Source organism: Canis lupus, chromosome 33, assembly GCF_048164855.1.
Source record: "Canis lupus baileyi chromosome 33, mCanLup2.hap1, whole genome shotgun sequence".
Classification (NCBI taxonomy): Eukaryota; Metazoa; Chordata; class Mammalia; order Carnivora; family Canidae; genus Canis; species Canis lupus.
Window position 1 is genome coordinate 34,131,659 of NC_132870.1, and position 26,023 is coordinate 34,157,681.

General features: G+C 34.5%; 1 protein-coding gene across 7 annotated transcripts in view; it reads left to right on the plus strand.

Moving 5' to 3' along the window:
• LOC140623698 (peptidyl-prolyl cis-trans isomerase NIMA-interacting 4-like) overlaps positions 1 to 26,023 on the plus strand; it is a 139,380-nt gene that overhangs the window by 107,253 nt on the left and 6,104 nt on the right. For all 7 annotated transcript variants that reach the window (XM_072810216.1, XM_072810215.1, XM_072810219.1 and 4 more), the window contains one exon: positions 13,699 to 13,760. In XM_072810216.1, the coding sequence (XP_072666317.1) occupies positions 13,713 to 13,760 (48 nt within the window). In that variant the 5' untranslated portion in view covers positions 13,699 to 13,712. The remainder of the gene's footprint in view (positions 1 to 13,698; positions 13,761 to 26,023) is intronic.

A 26,023-nucleotide genomic window follows, 5' to 3' on the forward strand; every position in this document is an offset into this window, starting at 1 on the left:
AATAGCTAAGAAATGGGCAAATGTTTGAATATTTTCAAAAATGTATTTAATCTGTACAGAGTAAATTTTTTTCTTTCTAACATTTAGTAAGCATGCAGGACATGTATTAAAATTATTTATATGAATGTAGTTGAATGATTTTGTCTATAAAATTTTAGAGGGTAAGATGTCTTAGGTAAAGGAAAGTACAAGACTTAGAATAATTGATTATGTTCCTGCCTGGCTCCTTACAAGCTCAGTGTGTCCTTGGACAAATTAATTTTCTGTTTGCAGTGTTCTCTTAAGTGCAAAGGGATACTCAAATATAATTACCTAATTTGGTTGTATTAAACAAGGAAAGTGTATGTAGAATATCTAGAAGATTTTTAAATTATAGATATTTTTATTAACAGAGTTCCCTGTTGGATCTCATGTTCTGATATTTAGTTACTCATAGATTAATGGTTTTATGAATTTAAATTACATAATTTATTCTTTTCTATGGACTGATGACAAACCAGTTTCTAATCAAGAACAATAGTTATCAACTTGCCTAAAAGAAGTGGGTATACATATTTGAAAATAGTGTTATGTACCTGTAGCACAATATATATTTCTTCCAATTTTTAAGATGTTATTATTGCTATCATAATTTATTTTCTATTCCTCAAATCTCTATGTAATGCCTTATATCAGAAAAAGTAAAATATTTAAAGAATAAATGTGCTGAGGACAGTCAGATACTTATCAAAGATACAGTAATCAAAGAATCATTATCCTCTTCCAATTTCATACAAACATTTATATTCCATAAAAGAAGCGTTCCTTTGCTTGAGTTGTGCCCAAGATTGCGAATCCGAGAAACCACCAAGGAGCTGACACCATGCAAGTGCAGGAGGGTTTATTAGCAAGCTGGAGCTTGGGTCCAAGTATACCCGACACAGCAGAGCAGGGACTTGGACCCGGAAGTGGGTTACAGCTGGGTTTTTTTATAGGTCTAGGGGATTTTCAGAAGGGATGGAGGAATTTCTCAAGTTCTGTTTACATTTTGATATGGGCCTTAAGGTCATTGAGCTCTGTTCTCATTCTAATATGGGACTTTCTACCATGGGCGTGGGCTCTGTTGTCTTTCTGATATGGGATTTTCTGCCGAGGACATTCTGCAGTTTCTCCCGTAAAGTTCAGCTCTTATTCACAGGGGCCTAAGATGGCTGTAGTTGTGCTAATGCTAAACTTTAGGTGGGATGGCCTTAATTTTTCTTGGCCTCCACACTTGGAGTTTGTTTAGATACAATTAAATATTTTAATAATTATTTAAAATGTTAAAATCCCCTAAAACCTTTGTTTTAAACTATTTTCTTAAGGTCTACTTGTATAAATAGAAACCAATATCTGAAAAAGATACGTTTGAAGTTGGTCATCTTAATCATAGAAAATAAGTAGTTGAATACTATGTTACTTATTTTTATGTTAAATGCTAGGGGAGACACTGAATTTTGTAAATCATATAATTTAAGCAAAGAAATAATAGAATTTATGTTAAAAATGCATTAAAACATGGAATTGTTTATAAATAAAATAATCTGCTAGAAATTGTATATTATAAGATTTAGAAAAAAGAAGCTAAGCAATTAAATGAAGAGGTTGAGGGAGGGAGAGTCCATGTCGGCCTTCAGGTTCTCTGGCCTGAATGTGAGAAATGTTGGTGGAGAGAGAATTTATTTTTTCTTTTAGCTCAAGATATATGATATTGTGATAGAGACATTGTATCCATTGGAGTTATTTCAGGAGACCAGGATGAAGGAAGTTCAGTGAGAATTTTATTTTATTTTTTTTATTTTATTTTTTTTTTCAGAGAGAATTTTAAACTGAGGAATGAGACCTCATAGACATTTTCAGTTTTAATAATCCCATTTAAATTTTATAATCTCAATAAGGTGAGGATTAAGAAAACTATAAACATGGAAGCTGTAGCTTTAAAATGGTTCCTGTTTCTGAATAATTTTAATCAAAAAGAATTTCTTCTAATGTGATGCACATAGTTCCATAAAAATAATGGAATATCTGTCAAACTGCAAATTTTTTTTCTTGGTTGGAATTTAGTGTAGGGTGCAATGCCCTTTTCATCTTCACCAAGGAAAATATATTAAAAACTTTTTTTAAGCTTTGAGCTTGACAAATTTTTTTCAAATTAAGTCTTCCTAGACTATGATAAAAATCAGTATATGCTGGAAAGTAGATTTTGTGAAGTATACAATTTATTTTGTGGTAATATACACTATTTTATAAATCTCAGCCATTTACTTAGGCAATGTTATGAATGCTCTCTAATGTGGGTGTCTGAAGAATGTACTGTGTTAGATGCCAGATAACCTCGTTTTGATTCCATTTAAATTATTCTTGGGATTACCCAAAAATCAGTAGGTGAACAAAGAATTGTAAGGAAAATCTTAGGAATATTTAGCAATAATGACTGTGAGAAATACATATCCTCAAAAATATGAAGAAACCTTGCACTGTTTTGGCAATGTGAGACTAACAGTATAAGATGAAACCTGTGGAATATTTGTATTATGTGCTCTGCACTGCTCCTACTTCTGCATTTTCTAGAAGTACTCTTTAGGCAATCTTACATTAAATGAGTAAATTATATTAATAAATTTGGCCAGTATTGGTATATAATTTTCAATCAAATGTCACTTCCCTTCCCCCACACTTAAGTAACTTTTTAACTCAGTCTTTGTTTATTTTTTATTTTATTTTTTAAAAAGATTTCATTTATTTATTCATGACAGACACACAGAGACAGGCAGAGACATAGGCAAAGGGAGAAGCAGGCTCCCTGTGGGGAGCCTGGTGCAGGACACAATCCCAGGATCCCAGGATCACACCTGAGCCAAAGGCAGATGCTCAACCACTAAGCCACCCAGGTGTCCCTTAGCCTCTGTTTAAATATATACTATAAATATATCTGTACCACATTGAAGACATTTAAAAATAAATTTGGAGGAAAAATTTGTTATTTTAAATAAGATCTTTATTTAAATTCTAGTTAGCTGACATATAGTGTAATATTCATTTCAGGAATAGAATTTAGTGATTCATCACTTACAGATAACAGTAGTGCTAATCATAAAAGTGCCTTCCTTAATACCCATCACACATTTAGCCCATTCCCCCACCCACCTCCCTCCATCAACCCTCAATCTGTTCTCCATTAAGTCTCTTTTTCTCCCCTTCCCACATGTTCATGTTTTTTCCCCCTAAATTCCACATATGAGTGAAATAATATGGTATTTGTCTTTCTCTGACTGCTTAGTTCACTTAGCATAAAACAATCTAGTTCTATTCGTGTCACTGCAAATGGCAAGGTTTCTTTCTTTTTGATGGCTAAGTAATATTCCAACTTATATATACACCACCTCCTCTTTATCTATTCATCAGTCAATGGATACTTGGGATCTTTCTATAGTTGGCTATTGTTGATAATGCTACTATAAACATCAGGGTGCATGTACCCCTTTGAATCTGTAGTTTTATATCCTTTGGGTAAATACCTAGTTGTGCAATTACTAAATTGTAGGGTACTTCTATTTTTAACTTTTGAGGAGCCTCCATACCATTTCCAGGATGGCCACACCAGTTTACATTCTCACCAACAGTGTAAGAGGGCTCCTCTTTCTCTGCATCCTCCACATCTCTTGTTTCCTGTGTTGCTGACTTTAGCCATTCTGACAGGTGTGAGGTGGTGTATCATTGTGGTTTTGAGTTATATTTCCTTGATGATGGGTGATATAAAAGAATGATTTTGGGAATGCCTGAGTGGCTCAGCGGTTGAGCGCCTGCCTTTTGGCTAAGGGCATGATCCTGGATTCCCAGGTTTAGGTCCTGTGTCAGGCTCCTTGCATGGCGCCTGCTTCTCCCTCTGCCTGTGTCTCTCATGAATAAATAAAATCTTTAAAAAATGATTTTTAATAATCAACAATAAGCAACTGAGAGCAACCATTAAAATCTAAGGCCTCAAAAATGAAGCTACCAACATCAATTAAAAGAAAATCAAGAGCAATTAAATATATGAGAAGACTCTTTAAAATAAAATTCAAACAATAAAAATTCCCAACAAAAATTTAATGTGGTTTTAAAAAACTATTCATCTTGGGCCCAGAATTCTCTCATATAAAGGGAAGGCTATTCAGCAGATGATCCATGTGATAAGGTTCAAAATTTCTGCTGAAATTTGGTTCCTAATACAATAAGGTTCTTAGAAGTTCTTATGAAAATAGAGACAAAGCCATTTTTCACACAAGCCCAAAATCACAGGGACGGCTAGCAGAGAGCAAAATACACACATCTTCTTGCTTACATTTGTCCTATGTATATTTTTAACTTACTCATGCAAAACAGCAACATAGGCTATTTTTGTTTCTATCTATTGCCTATGCTTTTCACAACAATCTGAGAGGTAAGCTCAGCTTATATATATGTACGCATTTTCTTCTTGTTATTTGAAGACAAATGCCACAACTCACACTTGAAATTTGTGAAATAATATTAACCATTTGCCTCTTAATGCAATAAAAGGCCATTTTTGGTATTCAATGGTTCCATAAAAAAAACTTACAACAACCGTTAAAAATGAGTTTCAAACTTACCATTTTATGAAATTATGCATCCTGCGTAGCACAGGTATTTATCCATTTCCTAAAATACCCAAAGTGATATAGAAGGAAATAGGCACTTCAGGGTGAAACAAAATGTATCCAGCATAGTTCTCTACTGTGGACAATAGTAGACAATCGGCTGGGAGCCTCCAGATTTCCCTTGGGGTGGCTATTGCTCTCTCCTTAGAAGGGGGTTTTTGAAGCAGCTCAGGTATCCCACACATTTTGCCAAATAAAGGTTCTTATTCTTCATCACAAACAACATTCAGATACTTAATGTGGATTCTGAGTAACCATAAACTGAGTTTCCTTTATTATTATTTTTTTCCTGACCAGAAGACAAAATCTACAGATTCCATCTCTAGAAGGATTATGAGGTCTTTTTGGTAATTAAGCTCGGTAATTCAATTCCTAAGTATTACTTTTGTCTCTAGGATGTTAACCTTAAGTTATCTCCTTCTAAGTACCTTGGAGTATTGAAGTTCTGTCCTTAGATTCAGTATGAAAAGCAGAGTCCTTTGTGTAGTTTTCTCTAGCAAGTTACAGCACAAATAATATCAGTTTTCAATAAATTGTGTATCATATCAAGTTAGGGAAAATGGGGCCAGGCAGGGCTAGGTAAGGGGGCCACAAAAGCAGGCTCACAAAATCCAAAAAATTCTGAGGTGTAAGAAAACCAGAGATAAGGGAGCAAACCAGACTACCCTGCCCTAGGTGTGGGCGGGAAGGGTGTCTTTCTTATGACAGTCATCTGTGAGCAACAAAGAATAACCAGACCCCAAAGAAGTAAGCCATTTAAGATGTTATCAATAGTCCTTACTCAATGTTGATGTCAATAGATAATGTTAGAAGTATTTAGGATCCCTGTTTGGCTTCCAATAAAAGACCAACCCTACAAGCCCTCAGTGGCAACCCTGTCAGGACCCCTCTCATTTCTGAGAGCTTTCTCTGTATCTTTACTTAGTACACTTCTTTACTCACTCTCCTGTGTCCGCCTGAGATTCATTCTTCGACTCGACTCTGTGAGACAAGAACCAAAGTCTCCCGTACCAATGTTATATTTAACAGATTTTATAAAATTGATAGTTATTTATGAATAAGCTTTTGGTTTGATAAAAGCTAGTAATGGCATGTTAAAAGACAGTTTTCTTGTTAAGAAATATGACTTATGTACAGTATGATTAGATAACATAAAAGTACGAAGTGGGGGAAGTGTTTATAATTTGTAATGAGTGAATCAAAAATATTACATTGTAACTCTAACCCCCCCAAATGGAGCTCTTTATCAAAGGAAGTTCTGGTTTCCCTTTTGACAGGTGAACTACTTGTAAATCATCAGGATATTCCTCACAATTAAAAAAAAAAGAAAAGAAAAGCTGAACACACTATAAATTAACAACATTAGCTCTCCCAGAGAATTGAAGTCAGAGGAAAAACCACTGCCCTAAAGACATGCAAATTCAGGGAATACAGATCAGCTTATCTGAAGTAGAAGCTGCTGGAGCCAGTAATGGGTAGGAACATTAAATGATAATTCAGTGCATTGCCTAGGGCTAAGTGTGGGGTAGCTTAAGAGTTAAAAACTCCCGGGAATAGTCTCATAGTGAGTTTAAACTCTAGGACCCCCACCTGGTAGAGACCAAAAATCAAAAACAAAAACAAAAAAACCCTGTGTTTGGCCAACAAAATGGGAAAAGCAACCATTCTGAAAAAAGTGCAGAGGCTTTCCCATAACAAGAGCCTACCTAGCTTGGTAGAAGACTTCACCAGAATGTTACCGGATTTGGGAGAAGTGCTTCAACTCCCTAATCTGTTTGTCTCCCCTACGAAAAGGGGAGACCTGTGAAGGTCTGAAGACATGAAAAGGACATGTGAAGGTCACAGCCTGGGGAGATAGACTTTGAAAAGTGGATGATGAATTAAGACCTACACAGGTTGTATTTTAAGCACCCTTAAGATACCCAAGGGTAACTATGCAGTAGTGCCTCTAGATGCACAGACAGCTCAGGAGAGCAATCTGGGTGAATATATTCAGTTTGGGAATAATGAGGATAAAAGTAGTATTTGTACCCATGCAAAAAATATGGTCACACATAGCAAGCTAAGAGTGAGAAGCTAAGGCATCCAAGATTGAACCTTAGGTAACACCAGCTCTTAAAGGAATTGTAGAGGAAGAAAGCCAAATGGAGACAAATAGAACATGAAGATATGTCAGATAAGAAACTAGAGAAAATGGCCTTTTGAGAACTAAAGTAAGTATTGGAATATTCACTGCAGATGTGGTGATGGACTAGTGGCACATGAACTGAGGGCAGTGTTAAGAGATTGATATGATGGGCAAAATGTTTTAGATAATGTAGGGAAGGACCAAGACCAAAGAAATATGAAGACATCAAGTGCAAAGAAGAATTGTGGCTAGGGAATATGATATGTGAGTTTGAAGTTTCAGCTCTTATGATATAGAATGTGGTTCTGCCAATGGAGATCTCTAGTAGACCAGAGATAAAAGTGATTGGAATTGAGAGGAGTCAGGAACTATAAGCCAGTAGTGTACCAGTCCTCAGCACTGACAATGACATCATTGAGGAAAAAGGAAGAATGTGATCGTGGGACAACTGATGTAATGACAGATATTTTGATTTGGCAGTGATGAAAAATAGTGATTGCTTAAAAACAGATAATCTTTTTAAAATATATTAGATAAAACAAAAAACAGATCTAAAAATTAAATTTATATCTGATACTCTTGTTATTCTGATACTCTAAAATATTTTTCCTGTGATTCAAGTGATAAATATTTGAACTTCAGGGAAAATAACATGAACCCTGGCATGAAAGTAGAACTTGTTAATTCAAAAGTGATCTATATCTTCAAGAGGGAAACTCTGATTTAGGAAATTTGAAAATATAATTTAAAACAATTATGATTTTCATGATTCTTATTTAATTGGTAATCTACATGGTTTTCATTCAATAGTTCACTTATACTATGAAATGGAGCATATGCACAGCTCATTCTCATTATTCAAAGTAGTTATGTTTTAAAATGTACAAATATTGAATTAGCAAACCATTGTTCCTATGGGAAATAAAAGGTTAGGTTCCTGCAAACTTCTGGTCACAACATTTATCAACTAATCAATACATAAACTTGTTTTATGTGTGTTTCTGTTTAAAGACATTTCCTTTAATGTATATTTTTGATTAAATGACTTTGAACTCATGCACAATAACACTTTCAACTCATATCTTTGTGAAACTTATCTAAAACATATATTTTGTCCTAAGAACATTTTAGCCTTCTTATACATACAAATAAATGCTGCATAGCACTTTACCATTTTACTTAGGACACTTTCAACAGCAGAATTACCAACAAAAGGCACACAAATGTAAAAAACATGGCACAATGCAGACTGTGAGATGAACACTTATGAAATAGGAAGACCATCTTTGTTTGACTCAGCTGGGAACATGCTTTTTGGGCATCCCAAATTTTTTTGCTGCTCTGTGCATCTCCCTGAATATGTGAGAAACTGCCATGAGTATTAAATTTAGTATTAGAAACAAATTTTAGTGAGCAAGCTAAACTACAAATATGAAATCCATGAATAATGAAAAATGACTTTGTGTGGGTGTGTATATGTACATATACATATGTATAATGTTCCATAGGAGTTGTTTACAGCATTCTATTGTTTAGCAAGTCCTTTATTTTTTCTCACCAAAAATATAAACGAATGGCCTTTCAGTCTACTCAAGTCAGCACGTGGGAATAATCCTTGAGTTTATCCACAGCACTGAACATAATTTATCATCAAGTTTTTGTTAGGATACTTTTGGTTGTATGTGACAAAATCAACATGAATTGTTTTAAATATAGAGAGTAACTTTTATAAGCATCTCTAATGCAACTCAAGACAGGAATCAGTGTGGGCTTCTATGTTGAACTGTAATGAAGAACTTAAGTGTCTTCAGGTTCTTTCTCATTTTCGTGTTTCTCTTCTGTCTACACACTTGTCTCTCATTAGCTTCCTCTCCCACAGTGAATTTAACAAAATATAGCCACCCATCTTTGTTGCATGAACAAAATTTCTAGGAGAATCGATACCATTATTCCCTAGAACAATATTCACAGATCCACAGGGTATAAATTTGTTGATTATAAGAAAGGGTCAAACTTCTTTTCTTCTTTTTAAAAATATTTATTTATTTATTTATTTATTTATTTATTTATTTATTTATTTATTTGAGACAGAGAGAGAGAGAGAGAGAACATGAGCAAGAGGGGCAGAGGGAGTGAGAATCTCAAGCAGACTCCTCACTGAACATGGAGCCAGACTTGGGGCTTGATCTCATGACCATGACATTGTGCCTGAGCAGAAACCAAGAGTCTGATGCTTAACCATCTGTGCCACCCAGGCACCCTGGAAAAAAATCAAACTTATAAGTAAACTTTCTGGAACTAAGTGTTTATAATCAAACAGGATAAATGCTTATTTTACGAATTTTGCAAAAATGGTTTTTCTTTGCTTACTACAGCATTGGTCATTTGTACCCAACTATTGTCCCGAAAGAATACTTTATGGGGCAGTCATAGTAGGCAGTATTTAAAATGCTTTAACATATTGAGATACTTCTGCTATATATACCTACCAATCACACTATTACATATCTAGCCATCACATCTTAATTTTTCAAATTGCAAGATAAGTTACTGAAAAATCTGAAATTAAAACAAAAACAACCACAAAATCTTATTGGTTCATGTGATTTTTAAGATTTTACTGATTTAGAATATATATTTTTTCTTTAACATTAGCTGGATAGTAAAAAGTATAATTTTCCAAGGTTTTTACTTCAAGAAAGATCATCATTTTAAAATCACCTTAGACTACAATGTACTTCCATTTGGGGCCAAAAGCCTAAAATAGTATACTTTAGGTAAAATCCTAGTAGCATTATTTATTAATATTGTATAAAAATTAGAAAAAAATAGAATTCTTTATTATAGAGCACTTTGCATATGCATACATGAAATTGTGTACTTCTTTTCAGATTTAGTTGTCTCTTGATAAACCATACATGTATATAACTCCGTTTATACTGAGTTATGTATATAACTCACAAATAACTGCATTATTTGTGTCTAATTTTGGTTTTAATGTATACCTATCTCAAGTTAGCTTCTATTTCTCAGGGTTTCCTCCTATAGATTATTCTCCAAACCACAGTATGTGTGCATTAAGGGGAAAAAAAACTAATAAAAGCATTAATATATGGGTATATTTTCTATAAACTTATAAACGAAAAGTGCCACTTAGAAAATTAGTTTAGGAGTAACCATATAAGTGACCACTTATTCTATCCATTAAGATTGATTAATTAGTTTTTATAAAAAGAGGTTCAAATCTAAAGTTTTCCATCTGTTAAACTTGCTGTTCCCCTTTTCCCCCATTTTGAGCTACCCACTATAATTCCTAAAATTTAGTAATTATAATTGAGGTCATAACAACTAGCCTTTCACTATCACCCATAAAAATGAACAAAACTCAGAATTTATACATTTTTTTTGTAATAATTAGAGAGGTCTGAGGTCTTCATACCAACATTTATGCTATAGGATTACTGCTTGGTTTGAAATCAATCACTGAATTCACTCCATTCAAATTTTGATAGTGCTTTAGGAAGGGATTTCTACCAAATGAGAACCTAAGCACTGTTTACAACTATCAGAGATTTTTGTGTTTTTCCAGGAATATTTCTGTAATGAGTTGAAATTCTGCAGCCAAAGACTAGAATTCAAATGCAGGGAAAACCAGATAAGAGAGAGGAAGGGCAAATAAGTCTCCCTGACAAGCACTTAATTAGCATCTTAGTGGGGTAGCTACACTCCAGAGAAGTTGTGCTGATGCATGCTCTATCTTATAAAGGCAAAGAATCTAGGGTTTCTTTCTTCTTTTTTTTTTTCTTTTGTAAGAAGCTCTAGGTTCTTTTTCTGCACTAATAGCTGAATGTACAAATCGTATTTAGATAACATCCTGACAAATGAATCCCCTTTGCTGCTCAAAACCCACTGGAATCATTAGAAATAACTGTCAGGGTAGATACAGAATTAAGTGAAGTGAACCCATTAGGAAGGGTTTTATTGTTACTGAGTGTTAGATCTATATTTTACTTGCCCTTTTACTTGTGCATTATCCTAGATGAATAACAACTTCAGTGAGGAAAACTGAAGCAATCGAAAAGAGATTGACAGTCTCCCCCATAATATCTACCTACATACCTGTATCAGTGTTCCTAAACTTGAACTTCTTTCTTGTTTTTAAGAAAGAATTCGTCCTGCATTTTTTTACTGATGCATTATACCATCAGCATGCAAACATATTGTATCTCTCCCATCCTAAAACAAAAACAAGAAGATTCCCCAAAACTATCTTTTGTCTTCCTCTATCTCCCAGCTCCTGTACCACCTCTCTCCTAATAACTAGAGTAAAGCTCCTTGGAAAGATTTTTCTTCTTACTGCATCTCCTATTCTCTCTTGAATGCGCTCTCTTGATTTTTATTTTTATTTATTTATTTTTTACCCACTGACCCATCAGGACTATTCTTAGTGAGGTAATGATAACCTTTTGTATACCCATCATAGTTCTCAGGTGAGGTTCTGTAAAAAAAAGACAGATTAACAACAGAAATATTTCCCAACATATGTATCATGCATGAAACACATAGGAGTACACAGATATGAGTAACTCAAAGAGGTGGTTTAGAATTCAGGCTTACATAGCAGCTTCAACAAAGATAGTAAATTTCTGGAGGAATTACAGGACGAAATAGTTTTAGGCTTCCAAGAGCCCCAAAGTATGGTGAGGTAAATATATGGGAAACTAGTAGATAATGGCTGGTTAGTAAAGTTTGTTATGTAGATTTCTTTTGGTGCAGACTCAAGGCCAATAGGGGTCTAAGGTGGTCTAGAGTGACTGGCTTTTCTTCTTCCTGGTAGAGAAGGAAGGAGGAACATCTCTGAAAATGTATGTTCTGTTTTTAGGCAAACAAGGGGAGGACAGGGAGCTTTTCTTCTGTCTACTTTTCCATTACCTTCAGCTCAAAATAATCCTTATGCCAAATTGGCACGTTGTAGGGTGATATATTCTGGTTTCCTTTAACTTCCACATTTCTAAATCCTATAGCATTCTCAATGCTCAACTTTCTTGACCTGTCAGTAGGAACTGACATAATTAGACCTCTGCTTCCATTAACACTTGCTTCACTTGGCTGCCAGTAACCATGTTCACTTGCTTTTGCCTTCTTAGTCCTTTTGCTGTTTTCTCCTTTTCTGTCAAACATCTTAATGTTGGAGCCTCTTTACCCTGTTGTCCTTCATCCTCTTTGTGATTTCATCCAGTTTCATGGCTTAAAATACTATCTATATTCTGATGACTCCAGATTAATATCTCCACCTTCAACCTCTTCCCCTGAATTTCAGGTCATCTGCTTATTTGACATCTCATTTGACTGTTCAATAAGCACCTCAAACTTGCCACATTTCACACTTAATTCCTAATATTTCCCCTAAAACCTGTTCTTCCTATATTTTGCCCCATCACAATATATGGTAACTCCATACTCGTAGCTGTAAACGCCAACAAGCTTGGTACTCACTTTGAGTCCTCTCTATCCCTTTCACCCCAAATCTGAGGCAAATTCTGTTGACTATACCATCAAATATATCCATAAGTCACCTACTTCTCTCTACTGTTCTTCTCTCTACCACTATCAAAAAAAGGAGAATTCATCTGCCCAGTGAACAGCAAACCAATAAAAGACTGATGCTGAATTTTGATAGCAAAGAAAGAAAGATAGGCTATTTATTAGTGTGGTACCACCCAGGAGAAAGGGGAGTTAATGTTCAAAGTCCTAAACTCCCTGATGGCTTATGAGTGAGAATTTTTAAGGGTAAAAATCAAGAGTAAAGGGTTCAGTGTTGTGGGTTCTTGTGATTGATTAAGGATTGACTAAACTTCAAGATTGATTGTCTTTCTGGCACTGGTCTGTCTGGCTTCAAGATTGTGGTTGGGTAGTCATTCCCTTCTCTGGTTTGCATTTGCAAAATATCCCAGCAATGTGTGTCAGTGATGCTATCTTTGTTAGCAAAAACAGAGACCATATGCCTTGTGACTGTAACAACTGTGCAGGCTATTTGATTTCTTGTTCCCGTGCACTATATTTTCATATCTCAAGCCAAACATCTGGTATTTTTTTCCAATAACTATAGGCTACATGCATCTCTACAGACATAATTCTCTTGGCAGTTTCAATTTAACCGCACATTTCTCACCTGAATTATTCCAAAAACCTCCTAACAACTATTGTCTTTGTTTCTTCTTTTGACTCCAACACACCATAAGCTGAGCAGAGTGATATAGTAGAAGAGGTAAAATGGAAAGGAGGGGAAAGGCAAATGAGGTCTTGTAGGTTACTCTAAAGACTTTGGCATTTACCACAAGTGAAACAATAAGTCATTATTGATTTTTGGTGTTGGATGACATGACTGGACTTCTTCCTTTCCTTTTCTCTCTCTTTCTTACCCTCTCTCTCTCACACACACACACATACACACCTTCCTTCTCTCCTTCTTTCTTTCTTTCCTTCCTTCCTTCCATCTTCCTTCCTTCCTTCCTTCCTTCCTCTCTCAATATTCTTTCTGCTCACAGTGCCCTTCACTGAAATATCCACATAGTCAGCTCCCTTGTTTTATTCACATTCTACTTTTGAGTTGCCTGCTCAAGAAAACCTTGACTCATCACACCATCTAAGCTAGTAATATTCCTTAAGCCCATCTTCTATATTCTTTATTCTCCCTCACTGCTCTACTTTTCTCTGCAGCATTTGCCATTATATTTTTGTTTATCTTGTTTTTTTTTTTTTTTTTTGTCTGACTTTGTCTGACTTCTCCACTAGGATGTAATTGAGGACAGAAATTTCCTATACCACATTGTATAAATAATTTTTTGAATAGTACAGTAATAACTAATTGATTATTACTGCTATTTACAGGCTTTGTGCACATAATGGAGAATGACAGTTGGGTCCATAAGCAATGCAATGTTTATAACTGGGTAAGTTTGCATGCTCACAATATCCAATTAAAACTCCTGGATTCACATAAATAAAAATATTATTATATTCTGGTAGCAATGTTAAGAAATGAAGCAAAAGGTTACAATTGATAATAGCATTGTTACATACACATAGATTAAATTGTCACCAAAATCAACCTGGCTACATTTTCAGAAAATTTTTTTTAAAGATTTTATTTTATTTATTCATAGAGACAGAGAGAGAGAGAGAGAGAGTGAGGCAGAGACACAGGCAGAGGAGAGGAAGAAGCAGGCACCACCCAGAGAGCCTGACGTGGGACTCGATCCCAGGTCTCCAGGATCATGCCCTGGGCTGCAGGAGGCACTAAACCGCTGCGCCACCGGGGCTGCCCCATTTTCAGAAATTTTGACATGTAAATACATGAACATACTAATGATAAATGTCATGGTAATGATTCAGTTAGCCTGTGTAGGGGAGGAAAAATAAGTTTCCCCTATCCTTCTGGATTGTATGGCTGAGGTATCCCCCCTCCAGCCCATAATAAAAGACAGATTAAAAAGGGAAAAACAAACAAGATTATTAACATATATACCCTCATGCACACATGGGAGAAAACCAGGAAAAATGAGTAAACTCTCTGAAGTGGTTCAAACCATCGTTTAAATACAACCTTCAGCTAAAGACAAAAGAAAAAATATTGGAGGAAGAGGCAAGGGGAAGTCAATTAAGGGAAGTTACCAGCAAAAGCAAAAGATAAAGTACAATAGAGGGTAAGGTGATTATGTAGATTTAAGTCAGATGCCTTATTCCTTGATAAAAGTTTCCTATGATTTAGTCATCTTTCTCTTTTTGGTGCAGACAGAGACATCTTACAAATGGAAATTTTTCTTAAATGTAAATTTCCCTTACAAAAGGGTAACTTCTCCCATTTTCAGAGATTTCTTCTGTATCTGCTTTTTTCAAGTAACCAGATCAAAGTAATCCCTATACCAAAGACCCATATTCTGGGGCATATTCTGCCACCCTTCACCTAACTGAGCAAAAAATGAATAAGTTGAACACAATTCAATTCAAATAACTTTATAAAGAATGGTTTAACAGAAAAAAGGAGAGAGAGAAACAAGCCATAAGAGACTCTTAATGACAGAGAACAAATTGGGATTGATGGAGGCTGGCGGGTGAGGGATGGGCTAGATGAGTGATGGGTATAAAGGAGGGCACTTGTTATGATGAGTGTTGTATGTCAGTGATGGGTGTTGTATGTAAGTGATGAATCACTGAATTCTATGCCTGAAACCAATATTGCACTGTATGTTAACTAACTAGAACTTAAATTAAAAAAAAAAAAAAGAAAGAAAAAAATCATGAGGACATTAAAAAGAAATGATTTCACTAGAAAATGGAAACCTCAATTCTCTCAAAGCACTGTAATGCAGTTATTTCATAAGATAAATCTGATGAGTACTGCTTAGATTTGCTGTGTTTAGCCCTTTGAATCTGGATCCAGTGTGGACCTCCTACCTACCTATCAACTTATTTTCAGTCTCCCCTCTTCTGCCCACGTTAAAGCCTACAAAGGTGAAATTTTCCTCTGCGTTTAACTAGCTCATCCAGGCTTCACTTTATCTGCCAAAGCAGACAGCAGCCTATTTGGTTTTCACATTCTACACACTTCTTGTGCTAGTACCATATTCTCCTTATGATCCTGACATTATATGGTATGAACATTTGTGTTCAATATTTTCTTTTTTTTTTGTAGGTTAAAATTAAAGTATTGTCTTATAAATAAAAAGCATTTGATAGCTTGCAGAGTGCTCGACAATGCATACCCTTGCCAAATAATAACCAAAGAGAACAATTATAGTAATTATAACCTTGATTATAATATTTTATTGTAAATCTTTCAGGCTATAAATCAGAGTAGGCTGTTAAAACTGATATTAGCTTAAACTTAACAGAACACACCCCTAGCTTCTGTCTCAGTAACTGAGTGTCCATTTTAAGTTTCACAGGCCTCATAAAGTTTAGTACAGTGACCTTTACTCCATTCTTTATATATATTAAACAAGGGGTTTATCTATTTTTCTTTTTTATCTTTATTGAGATTTAATTGACATATAATATTCTATTCATATCTGGTTTACATTTAAACCTCTATCAAGCTGCATAAGTTACAAACGTACTGCAGATAGTGCTATAATACGAGTGAATGTATAAAGTACATGAAGCAAAACTTCAAATACAGATATTTTAAACAATTTCAACAATTATTAAAATATAATTTTCTAAAATTTAATTTATAAACCCAGCCTATAAAGAAGAGCTATACAGTTCTCACCAGCAGTGCTAGCTTTCTTAGTTTTAAAACAATATAAAAATCCAGCAGTATATTCATTTCTTATCACTACTGTAATAAATTACCAAAAACACAAGGACTTGAAACAAAACAAATTTATTATCTTATGGTTCTGCAGGTCAAACATCTGACACAGATCTCACTGGGCTAAAATCAAGTTGTCAGCAGAGCTGTGTTCCCTTCTGGTTATTCTAGGGGACAATTTGTTTCCTTGCATTTTCTAGTTTGCCAGAGGTTACTAGCATTTTTTTCACTCCTGGACCCCTTCTCCTTCAAATCCAGCCATCAAGTCAAGTCTGCCTCATGTTACATCTTTCTGACCTTGCTTCCATTATCAAATTTCTTTCTTTGACTCTCTTCTTTTGCCTTCTTCCACTTTTAAGAATCCTTATGTTTACATTGGATCTACATGGGTAATCCAAAATAATCTCCTTATTTAAAGATTGTTGACTGGCAACTTTCATTCCCCTTTTCCATGTAATTTAGCATATTCACAGGTTCTAGGGATTAGGTCTGGTCATCTTTAATAGGATGTCATTTTGCCTACTATAAAAATTATCTTTACCAAATTAATTCTGAATCAATAGATACTCAAAACAAATACAGGATCTAAAAAGGAAACTTGCATAAAACTCTCTAGAACAGGTGTAACACTGTATGCAATTTCCAAGTGAGGCACTGCAGTTACCAAAAGAAAATGTTCATTTGAATTCACCTCTGTCCTAATCCATAGTATGTATTTCTTCCACTAATTATATTACATTGTATAACAGTTGTATCTATAAAGTATGTTCTGGAGATGTATTAGTTAACTTCTTGGTTACTTAAAACTGTCTTTAAGCATTCATGACTTCATGTATCAGTGGCAATGAATGCCTTCTCCATAGTTAATCTCAGTGAGGTCAGTGGATTTGTTTAAGAAGCTTTTTGTTGGAAACCAGAGATTCAAGCTCTTAGTGTTTTATCGTGGTATAGTTAAAACATTAATTCTGTCACATTTATAATGGGAACTTTGTATGAAAGAATACAAAACACTCCTTGACCCTCTCTCTTGCAGTAAGAGTTAGTGTGCTCTCTTGTTTGGCTGGGGTTAACTTTAAGCAGCAATTTAACAGAGACATTTTGGAGACCTCACTTGCTGATACATAAGAAGCAGGCACTTATTTGCATAATGCATCCTGCCAAGTTCAAGTGAATACAACAGCATAATTGAACACACTTTAGTTAAATAAGAGAACAGAGAAATCCAAAAGAACAAATTTGTCAAGAACAAACTTTGTCGGTACTCAAAAGAAATGATTTTTTTTCTTTACATATAGTTCTAAGAATTGTTTGTGGTAATTAAAAATATATATATTATTGAAGTATTCTGTATGGGCCCCTACAGTTTTATAAACAAATGGCATGTCATGTGAACATTTTATATCTGAAATCAATTTGTGTCCTAGTAGAAATCTAGCACACTGCTTTGTGTATTAGAGACACTCTATAAATATTTGAAAATTAATACTTAAATTCAAAATATAAGCCTAAGGAAGAAGACATTTATATTAATAGAGCTAATATCTACAAAAGAAATTAAACTAATGGATCAAATGAGAAATCAAGAGGAAGTAAAAGATACCTTGAGATGAATGAAAATGGAAAGGTAACTTACCAAGATTTATGGAATGCAGCAAAAGCAGTTCTAAGAGAGTTCACAGTGACAAATACCTATCTCAAGAAACAAGAAATGTCTTAGCCTATTTTTATACCTTAAGGAACTAGGAAAAGAAAAACAAATGAAGCTCAAGTTAGAAGGAAGGAAACAACAAAGATTAGAGCAAAAATAAATGAAACAGAGACTTAAAAGACATTAGAAAAGATCAGTGAAACTAAGAGCTGGTTCTTTGAAAAGATAAGCAAAATTGGCAAACCTTTAACTAGAATTACCAAGAAAAAAAGGGAGGGCTCAAATAAAGTCAGAAATGAAAGAAATGTTACAATTGATACTACAGAAGCATGAACAACAATCATGAGACTGCTATGAACAATTATATGGTAACAAATTGGACACCTGGAAGAAATGGATACATTCCTAGAAACATACAACCTATCAAGACTGAATCAAGATGAAATAAAAAATCTGAACAGTTTGAAAACTGATTCTATTTCTTTATTAGTAATCAAAAACTTCCCAACAGAGTCCAGGACCAGAGTGCTTAACTGGTGAATTCCAAGAAACATTTGAAGAAGAATTAATGCCAAACTATGTCAAACATTTCCAAAACATGGAAGAGGAGTGAGCTTCCCCAAACTTCGTTAACAAGGCCAGCATTATCCTAATACCAAAGCAGATAAAAGAAAATTACAGGCCAATATCCCTGATAAACATTGCTACAAATATCTTCAACAAAATATTAGCAAACTGAATTTAAAAATACATTAAAAGGATTATACAATATGATTAAATGGGATTTATTCCAAAAATGCAAAAACAGCTCAATATCCACAAATCACACAATGTGAAATACCAAATTAAAATGAAGGACAGGGATCCCTGGATGGCTCAGCGGTTTAGTGCCTGCCTTCGGCCCAGAGTGTGATCCTGGAGACCTGGGATCGAGTCCCACATCGGGCTCCCTGCATGGAGCCTGCTTCTCCCTCTGCCTGTGTCTCTGCCTCTCTGTCTCTATCTGTGTCTCTCATTAATAAATAAATAAAATCTTAAAAAATAAATAAAATGAAGGACAAAAATCGTATCACTTCAATAGATGCAGAAAAGTCATTTGACAAAATTTAACATCCATTTGTGATAAAAAAAAATCTTAACAAAACAAGTATAGAGGGAACATACAACATAATAAAGGCCATGTATGACAAGCTTACAGCTAACACCATATTCAATGGTAAAAAGCTAAAAGTTTTTCCTCTAAGATCAGGGATATGACAAGGATGCTCACTTTTACCTCTTTCAATGAACATAGTGCTAGAAGTCCTAGCCAGAGTAATTGAGCAAGGAAAAGAAGTAAAAGATAGCCAAACTGGAAAGGAAGAAGTGAAACTGTCACTATTTGCAGATGACATATTACATATAGAAACCCTAAAGACTCCATCTATTAGAACTAATAAATGGATTCAGTAAAGTTGCGGGATACAAAATCAATACATAAAAATCAGTTGCATTCTAGGCACTAATAAGCTATCAAAGAAATTAAGAAGAAAATCCCATCTATAACTGCACCAAAAAGGGGGAAAAATACCTAGGAATAAATTTAACTGAGAAGGTAAAAGACCTGTATTTGAAAACCACAAGACATTCCTGTATTTGTGAAGACACAAATAAATGGAAAGAAATAATGTGCTTATAGATTGGAAGAATTAATATTTTTAAAATGTCCATTTTTCCCAAAGCAATATAAAGATTCAGGGCAATCCCTATCAAGGGCATTTTTCACAGAAACAGAGGAAAAATCCTAAAATTGAATGGAACCATGAAACCATGAGAGATTCCAAATAGCTGAAGCAATATTGAGAAAGAACAAAGCAGGAAGCACATACTCTTTGATTTAAAACTATATTACAAAACTGTAGTAATGAAAACAGTATAGTATTTTCATGAAAATAAACACATAAATCAATGGAACAGGATAAAGAGCCCAGAATTAAACCTAGACATGTACGATTAATTAATTTATGGGAAGGAAGTGTGAATGTGTAATGGAGGAAGACAATCTCTTCAATAAATGCTGTTGGGAAAACTGGACAACCACATGCAAAGAATGAAGCTAGAGTACTATCTTATACTATACACAAAAAATAACTTAAAATGGATTAAAGACTTGAACATAAGAAACTAAAACCATAGTTTTAAACCCTGAGGCTCTTAGAAGAAAATATAGAAAGTGTAAATATATATATATATATATATATATATATATATTTACACACACAATATATATATATATATATTTATATATATATATATATTTACACACACACACAATTACACACAATATATATATATATATATATATTTACACACACACAATAGGATATTATTCAGCCATAAAAAGAATGAAACCTTGCCATTTATGACATGGATGGACCTCAAGGGCATTACACTATGTAAAATAAGTAGGATACAGACAAATACCATGTGATCTCTCTTATATGTAGAATCTTTAAAAAGCAAACAAAAAAATAAATAAAACTAAACTAAGCTCATTGATACAGGTTGGTGGTTTCCAGAGGCAGGGGTTGGGGGTAGAAAAAAATAAATGAACCATTTTGTTGTTGTCATTTAAATTTAATAAACAAGTTTAAATAAATTGAATAAAAAATGACATTGATACACTTTGTGAAGTTAAATATTTACATGTGTTACAGAAAATTGGAGAATACTTTTATAGCTTAGTTATGGGGAAATATGCAATAGCTTTTTTATAGCTTAGTTATGAGGAAAATATCCAATAACTAAATTTTGCTGCATTATTCTAAGCACACGAAATCATCAACTGCAAAATGCCTTACATACAACTGAGGAATCTGTTAGGACTTTCACTGATAATGACATTGACTTTTAGATTTTTTGAGGCTATTTAAGGAAGTTTTAAAAAGTTTACTGTTGAGGGACACCTGAGTGGCTCAGTGGTTGAGCATCTGCCTTTGGCTGAGGTTGTGATCCCAGGGTCTGGGGATCGAGTCCTGCATCAGGCTCCCCAGAGGGAGCCTGCTTCTCTCTCTGCCTGTATCTCTGCCTCTTGTGTCTCTCATGAATAAATAAATAAAAGTTAACTGTTCCAATAGAGTTAGACTTAACTTTGAATTATGTCAGCTGTCAGCATTAAAGTACAAAATAGCTATAAGTATAGGAGATAAATACAAGTGTCCACTGTGAGACTGATGACAGGTATCTACTTAAATAAGACTCCCACCCCTCCCCCCAAAGGACAGTTCTCTGATTGGATGTTTTTTTTTTCCACTGAAGTAAAAATCCATGAATTATCTCATAATATAAAAAGAAATGGAAATTTCTTATAAGATGGCTATCCATTTAAAATTGGAAGTGGAAGGATGGCTCAGCGGTTTAGTGCCGCCTGCATGCAGCCCAGGGCATGATCCTGGAGACCCGGGATCGAGTTCAATGTCGGGCTCCCTGCATGGAGCCTGCTTCTCCCTCTGGTTGTGTCTCTGCCTCTCTATGTCTCTCATGAATAAATAAATAAAATGTTTTTAAAAATAAAAAATAAAATAAAAAATAAAAAATAAAATTGGAGGTGGATGGGGATACCCTATTTCATAGTAATTTAATTATTTAAAGAGAAAAAAATCAAGTTTTATGGATAAGTGAGCTGGGAAACTTCACTTTGGGCTTTTTTATTTCACTCTGATATTCCTTAAAGGAAACAAGCAAACTTGACAAGGCATCATACTATGTGTTGGATATTATGGTCATCCCACAAGTATGTGCGGATCACCTACAATATGACATGCACAAGTATTTATTAAGAGCCTGCTATTTGCTAAGCTGTGCACTAGACGCTGAGAATAAAAGAACAACACCAGTCTCTTAACTGAAGGAGTTTATAGTGTACAGATGCCTACTTAGGCACAAGCTATAGAGATAAGCATGTTCACTTGTACTTCCTGTCCTTAAGAAATCACCTTGAAAGGGTACCAGAAAGCTTTTAAAATGGCTTTCTTTGGAACTTGAAGCACATATTGTAATATTCCAAATGGAAGCATATGACACGTTCTCTATACATTTCTCCTCTACCCCTCAACTGAAACCTGGCTGACCTCCAAATACTGACTTCATTGTAGTCCTTCAAAAACAAGCTTGTTTATTCACCTACATCCCAAATTCCTAAAGCAATTTCAGCATTCTTCTAGTTTCACTTCACCAGTTCTAGATCATTATTCTCCTACACTCATGCAAGAAAAACCCCTTCACCCTTTATAGTTTATGGTATCCAAATTTGCCATCCTCTAAACTGATTCCTTTCTGTTACTTTTCTGGCAAATGTGTCCTTCTCTATATTTATTGAGGGGTTTGGCCCACAGCTGACATTCTTCTTTACATCTCCTTTTTCTCCATTTCTGAAAGATTTCCATATGTAAGCAGAGTTCCTACCCCTCTAGTCACATTATTTGATCTTCAAATCCACTCACTTTCATCACTATTGTGGTTCAGTAGACACTCCCAAGGCAGCACACTGGAAGTTACCCCCTGGAAGTTTCCCAATCCAGGAATTTTAACATCCCACAGACCCTTCATTTATGGAACGCTCTTTCCTTTCTGAGTCTCCTTCTAAGTATCCTTGATCTTTGACTGAATTGATGGTTTGGTCCCCCTACCTTTCCAGTGGTCTGCTTCTTTATACTTTAGAGATTTTGTGATTCTTAACTTCCTGTACTTTCTCTGAGGTTCTTATGAATCCTTTGCCCCATGCATATCTTCTCTGTTGACTTGCTGATGTCTAAACCATCAGTCTTCGTCTCACCTCATCAGCTCTCTTCATATTTTTGCGGAGCAATGCTAGAGAAAATATCACAACTACACAATTGTTGGTCTCCAGAGTGCATGCTCTGTAATCTCAGCTGGCCTTTCAATACAAACAAAAAATAAGCATCCCTGCTCAGCTGCTTCTTCCATTTTTTACTTCCATCTTCCAGCTCTCACAGGTACCAAGCCAATCTTCCAATAACCCTCCTCTTATTCCTTCTTGATCAGGCTGTCTGTTATTTGGCAACTCTGCTTTACACTTGAGGGTCAAGTCTCTACTCTTTAATATCTTATTTTCCCTTTTAGAAAAAAAAAAAAAAAAGTGGCCAGTAATTTGGATCCAATGTATCTCCTCTCCAAAGTCATTTTGCTGCATTAATTATCTTTTATCTGTTAGATTCTTTCTTAGCATGTATAATTATGCTTATCTCTTCCTTTGGCAAAGGAGAGGTGTGTCTGTCCTTAACACCCATCATTGTGGCACAAACTTTTCTGTTTTATTGGTTTTTTTTTTTTATATGCTTAATCAAATTTCCTGAAAACATAATTTATATGTAGTTACTGTATTCCTTCACAAATCATTCACTTTTCATTTTCTAATTACTTAGAAAATGCTAATTACTTAGTAGTAACCTTATAAAATCATTTTCTTTCATTGACTTACAGGTAAAATCAAAAGATTGAAATAGACTATAGTCCCAAACTGCTTTGAAACAGCCTTGTTTCAAGTATAATTTTCAAACACAAACTACATGCCACTTGTGTAAGCATATGTTAGTATACTTGTCTGAGGCAAGGTCGCACTGTGTTCATTTAATTAGACTCCTTGATTCCTATCTTTGGAGTTTTTCAGGACAATTACCAATGAATCAATGGTAAAAGCTAGATTTGCAGCCAATTCAGAAGAGTTCTACATTTTTCCCACCTCATTTCCTGTTGTACATTGCAAATACAGAGATAAGAGAAATTTTTAAGCCTTAAACCTTTTGTAATTTTGTGAGAGAAGAATCAGATATCATAATCAAAATATTGCCATAAAATGATTATGTTCCAAAGAAGGTTTAATTTTATACAAATACACCAGGATATAAAATAAAGAATTTTAAAAATGTGCTGCACTGTCTTAGGTTAAATCTAATTTTCTTTTTCTCTACAGATTGGACACTGTTCTATTTTTACTGCTCAGGCTATCACTTTCCTAAAGCAGTTGAATAAGCCCTAGAGGACAAAGGTGTCACTCTGAAGGGTGTGAGCTTTGCAGTAGGGAAGCTATTGGAATTCTATTCTGTTGACTCAGTGTCTCCTCAGGTCAGATGAGTGAGAGAAGTTGAGCCCATCAGCAGATTTACACCCACTGCATACACTCATCCTGAGTCAAACAGGGCAATGGTATCCCCAGAAATTCCAACTTATGGGCAGTATATCCAACTTGAATGGTAACACTGAAGACACCATTCAGTGATCTGTAGCAATTCTCACTTTAAATATGGATTTTTATAGAAGAGTATGTGTGGCCTAAAGCAAAGATGGAATAGTAATAAGATTGATGTTCCATAATATGGAACACAAAATATCTAGTCCCATTATTTAAATAGAATCAAGTACACAATATCTAAAAATACAGGCCTTTAAATTTAGAATTAAACTTGATGCACTGCAAGTTCCTGAAGCTTCAGTGAACATGAGACTATATCCAAGTGCTATATTCTGTGAAATATAAATTGCTCCAGTAAGTTTTAGAAAAAGTTTCAACAACCATAAAAGGTGACCTAACCTCTTATAATGAAGATTTTCTACTTAAACTTTAGCTAACCAAGCAACTAAATTGACACCATATTTTCCTAGCTTTCAAATTATATATGATTTTATTGTACTTTTCAGGTTCAATAATATTGGGTCTGAGACTCAGCATGGAAAGGATCAATAAAATAAAGAACAAATTTGATTGTGGCTGCAGCGACTAAGTTTGTACCTTATAGGGTAGGGTCATTCTTCTTCCTTCAGGCAGAATTCATTTAAATGTTCAGAAAAAGTACAATTCTATGCTTACTAAGTATTTCTATAGAAGAAGGAACCAAGAATTCCCACCACTGATAAATGATAACACAGTCTGAAAGCTTCAATTATCAGGAAAATTTGGCATTTTCCAGTAGAGTATAATGACCAATGCACAATACCCTTGACACCTTAAAAAAATTTCCTGTTACCTTCCTTCTTTTACCCTTCAAAGGTCTCAACTCTATAATTTTTTATTGAGATGTATTGATATATATTAGTTTCAGCAGTACATGATTCAACATTTATATATATTGTGAAATGATCACCACAATAAGTCTAGTTGATATCCATCACCACACAGTTACAAATCTTGTTTTTTTGTGATGAGAATGTTGAAGATCTATTTTTTGACTTTCAAATATATAATACAATATTATTAATTATGGTCACTGTGCTATATATTACCAGGACTTACCTATCTCATAACTGCAACTTCATACCTTTGACCAGTTTCACAAAATGGGTGTTTCTTTGTTATCATCTTTACTTAAAAGATTAACAAGTCACAACCAAAGGTGTCATCCCAGCTATTTTCTCTTCATCTCCTCTGTCCCATAATTATTTATTATATATACTATATTTATTCTTGTGTTTTCTCCTAAGTGGAATATTTCTATTTTACAGTAGGGTTTCATTTCCAATTTGTTCTTTATTAAGGTGATTTAGAGTTCTCAAATGCTAACCACATTATAGAACAGAATGAGACTCACATCATAAAAATAGTGCCAAAAGCATCATGAGGATTCAAAAAACTGAGATGTCATTTCTATCTATGTAGATCAGAGTAGGCTTCACAGAGTAAAATCTGAGCCAGAGGGGATAGAATTTGTCAGGCAACATAGACATAAAGAGAAAACATTGTAGCAAGAATGTAGGCAAGTATAAAAGGTATGAGGATGCTGGGTGTTTATAAGAAAAAGTTGTTCAGTTTGCCTTAAATATAAAATGAAGAGTTTAAGGAGGTTGAGGGGAGGATTATTGATTTTTTATCAAAATTATAAAAATATAATGATATAGTTCTCCCATTGCTGATCTGAAAGAAGAAAATACATAAAATACAATCTCTGGTTAAGCTTCTAAGATGAGCTCTCAAGAAAATAATATTCATTTTGAGATAATAAGTTCTGATTACTTGGAAGAAGACAAATATTTTGACACTTTCTTTTAGAGTATAAGGAAAATTATGTAGAATTCTTTAGTGACACTTAGGACAGCAATAAAATATTTAGCAATCCATTTGTGTTTGGGCACCTACAGTATTGATATAATTTGCATCCCTTGCTGATAGTGGTCTATTCAGTTTAGGTATCTAGTTTAAGGATCAGAAGACAATTAATAATTAATAACAAGCTCAAATGACTTACCTGATATCCTTCTAT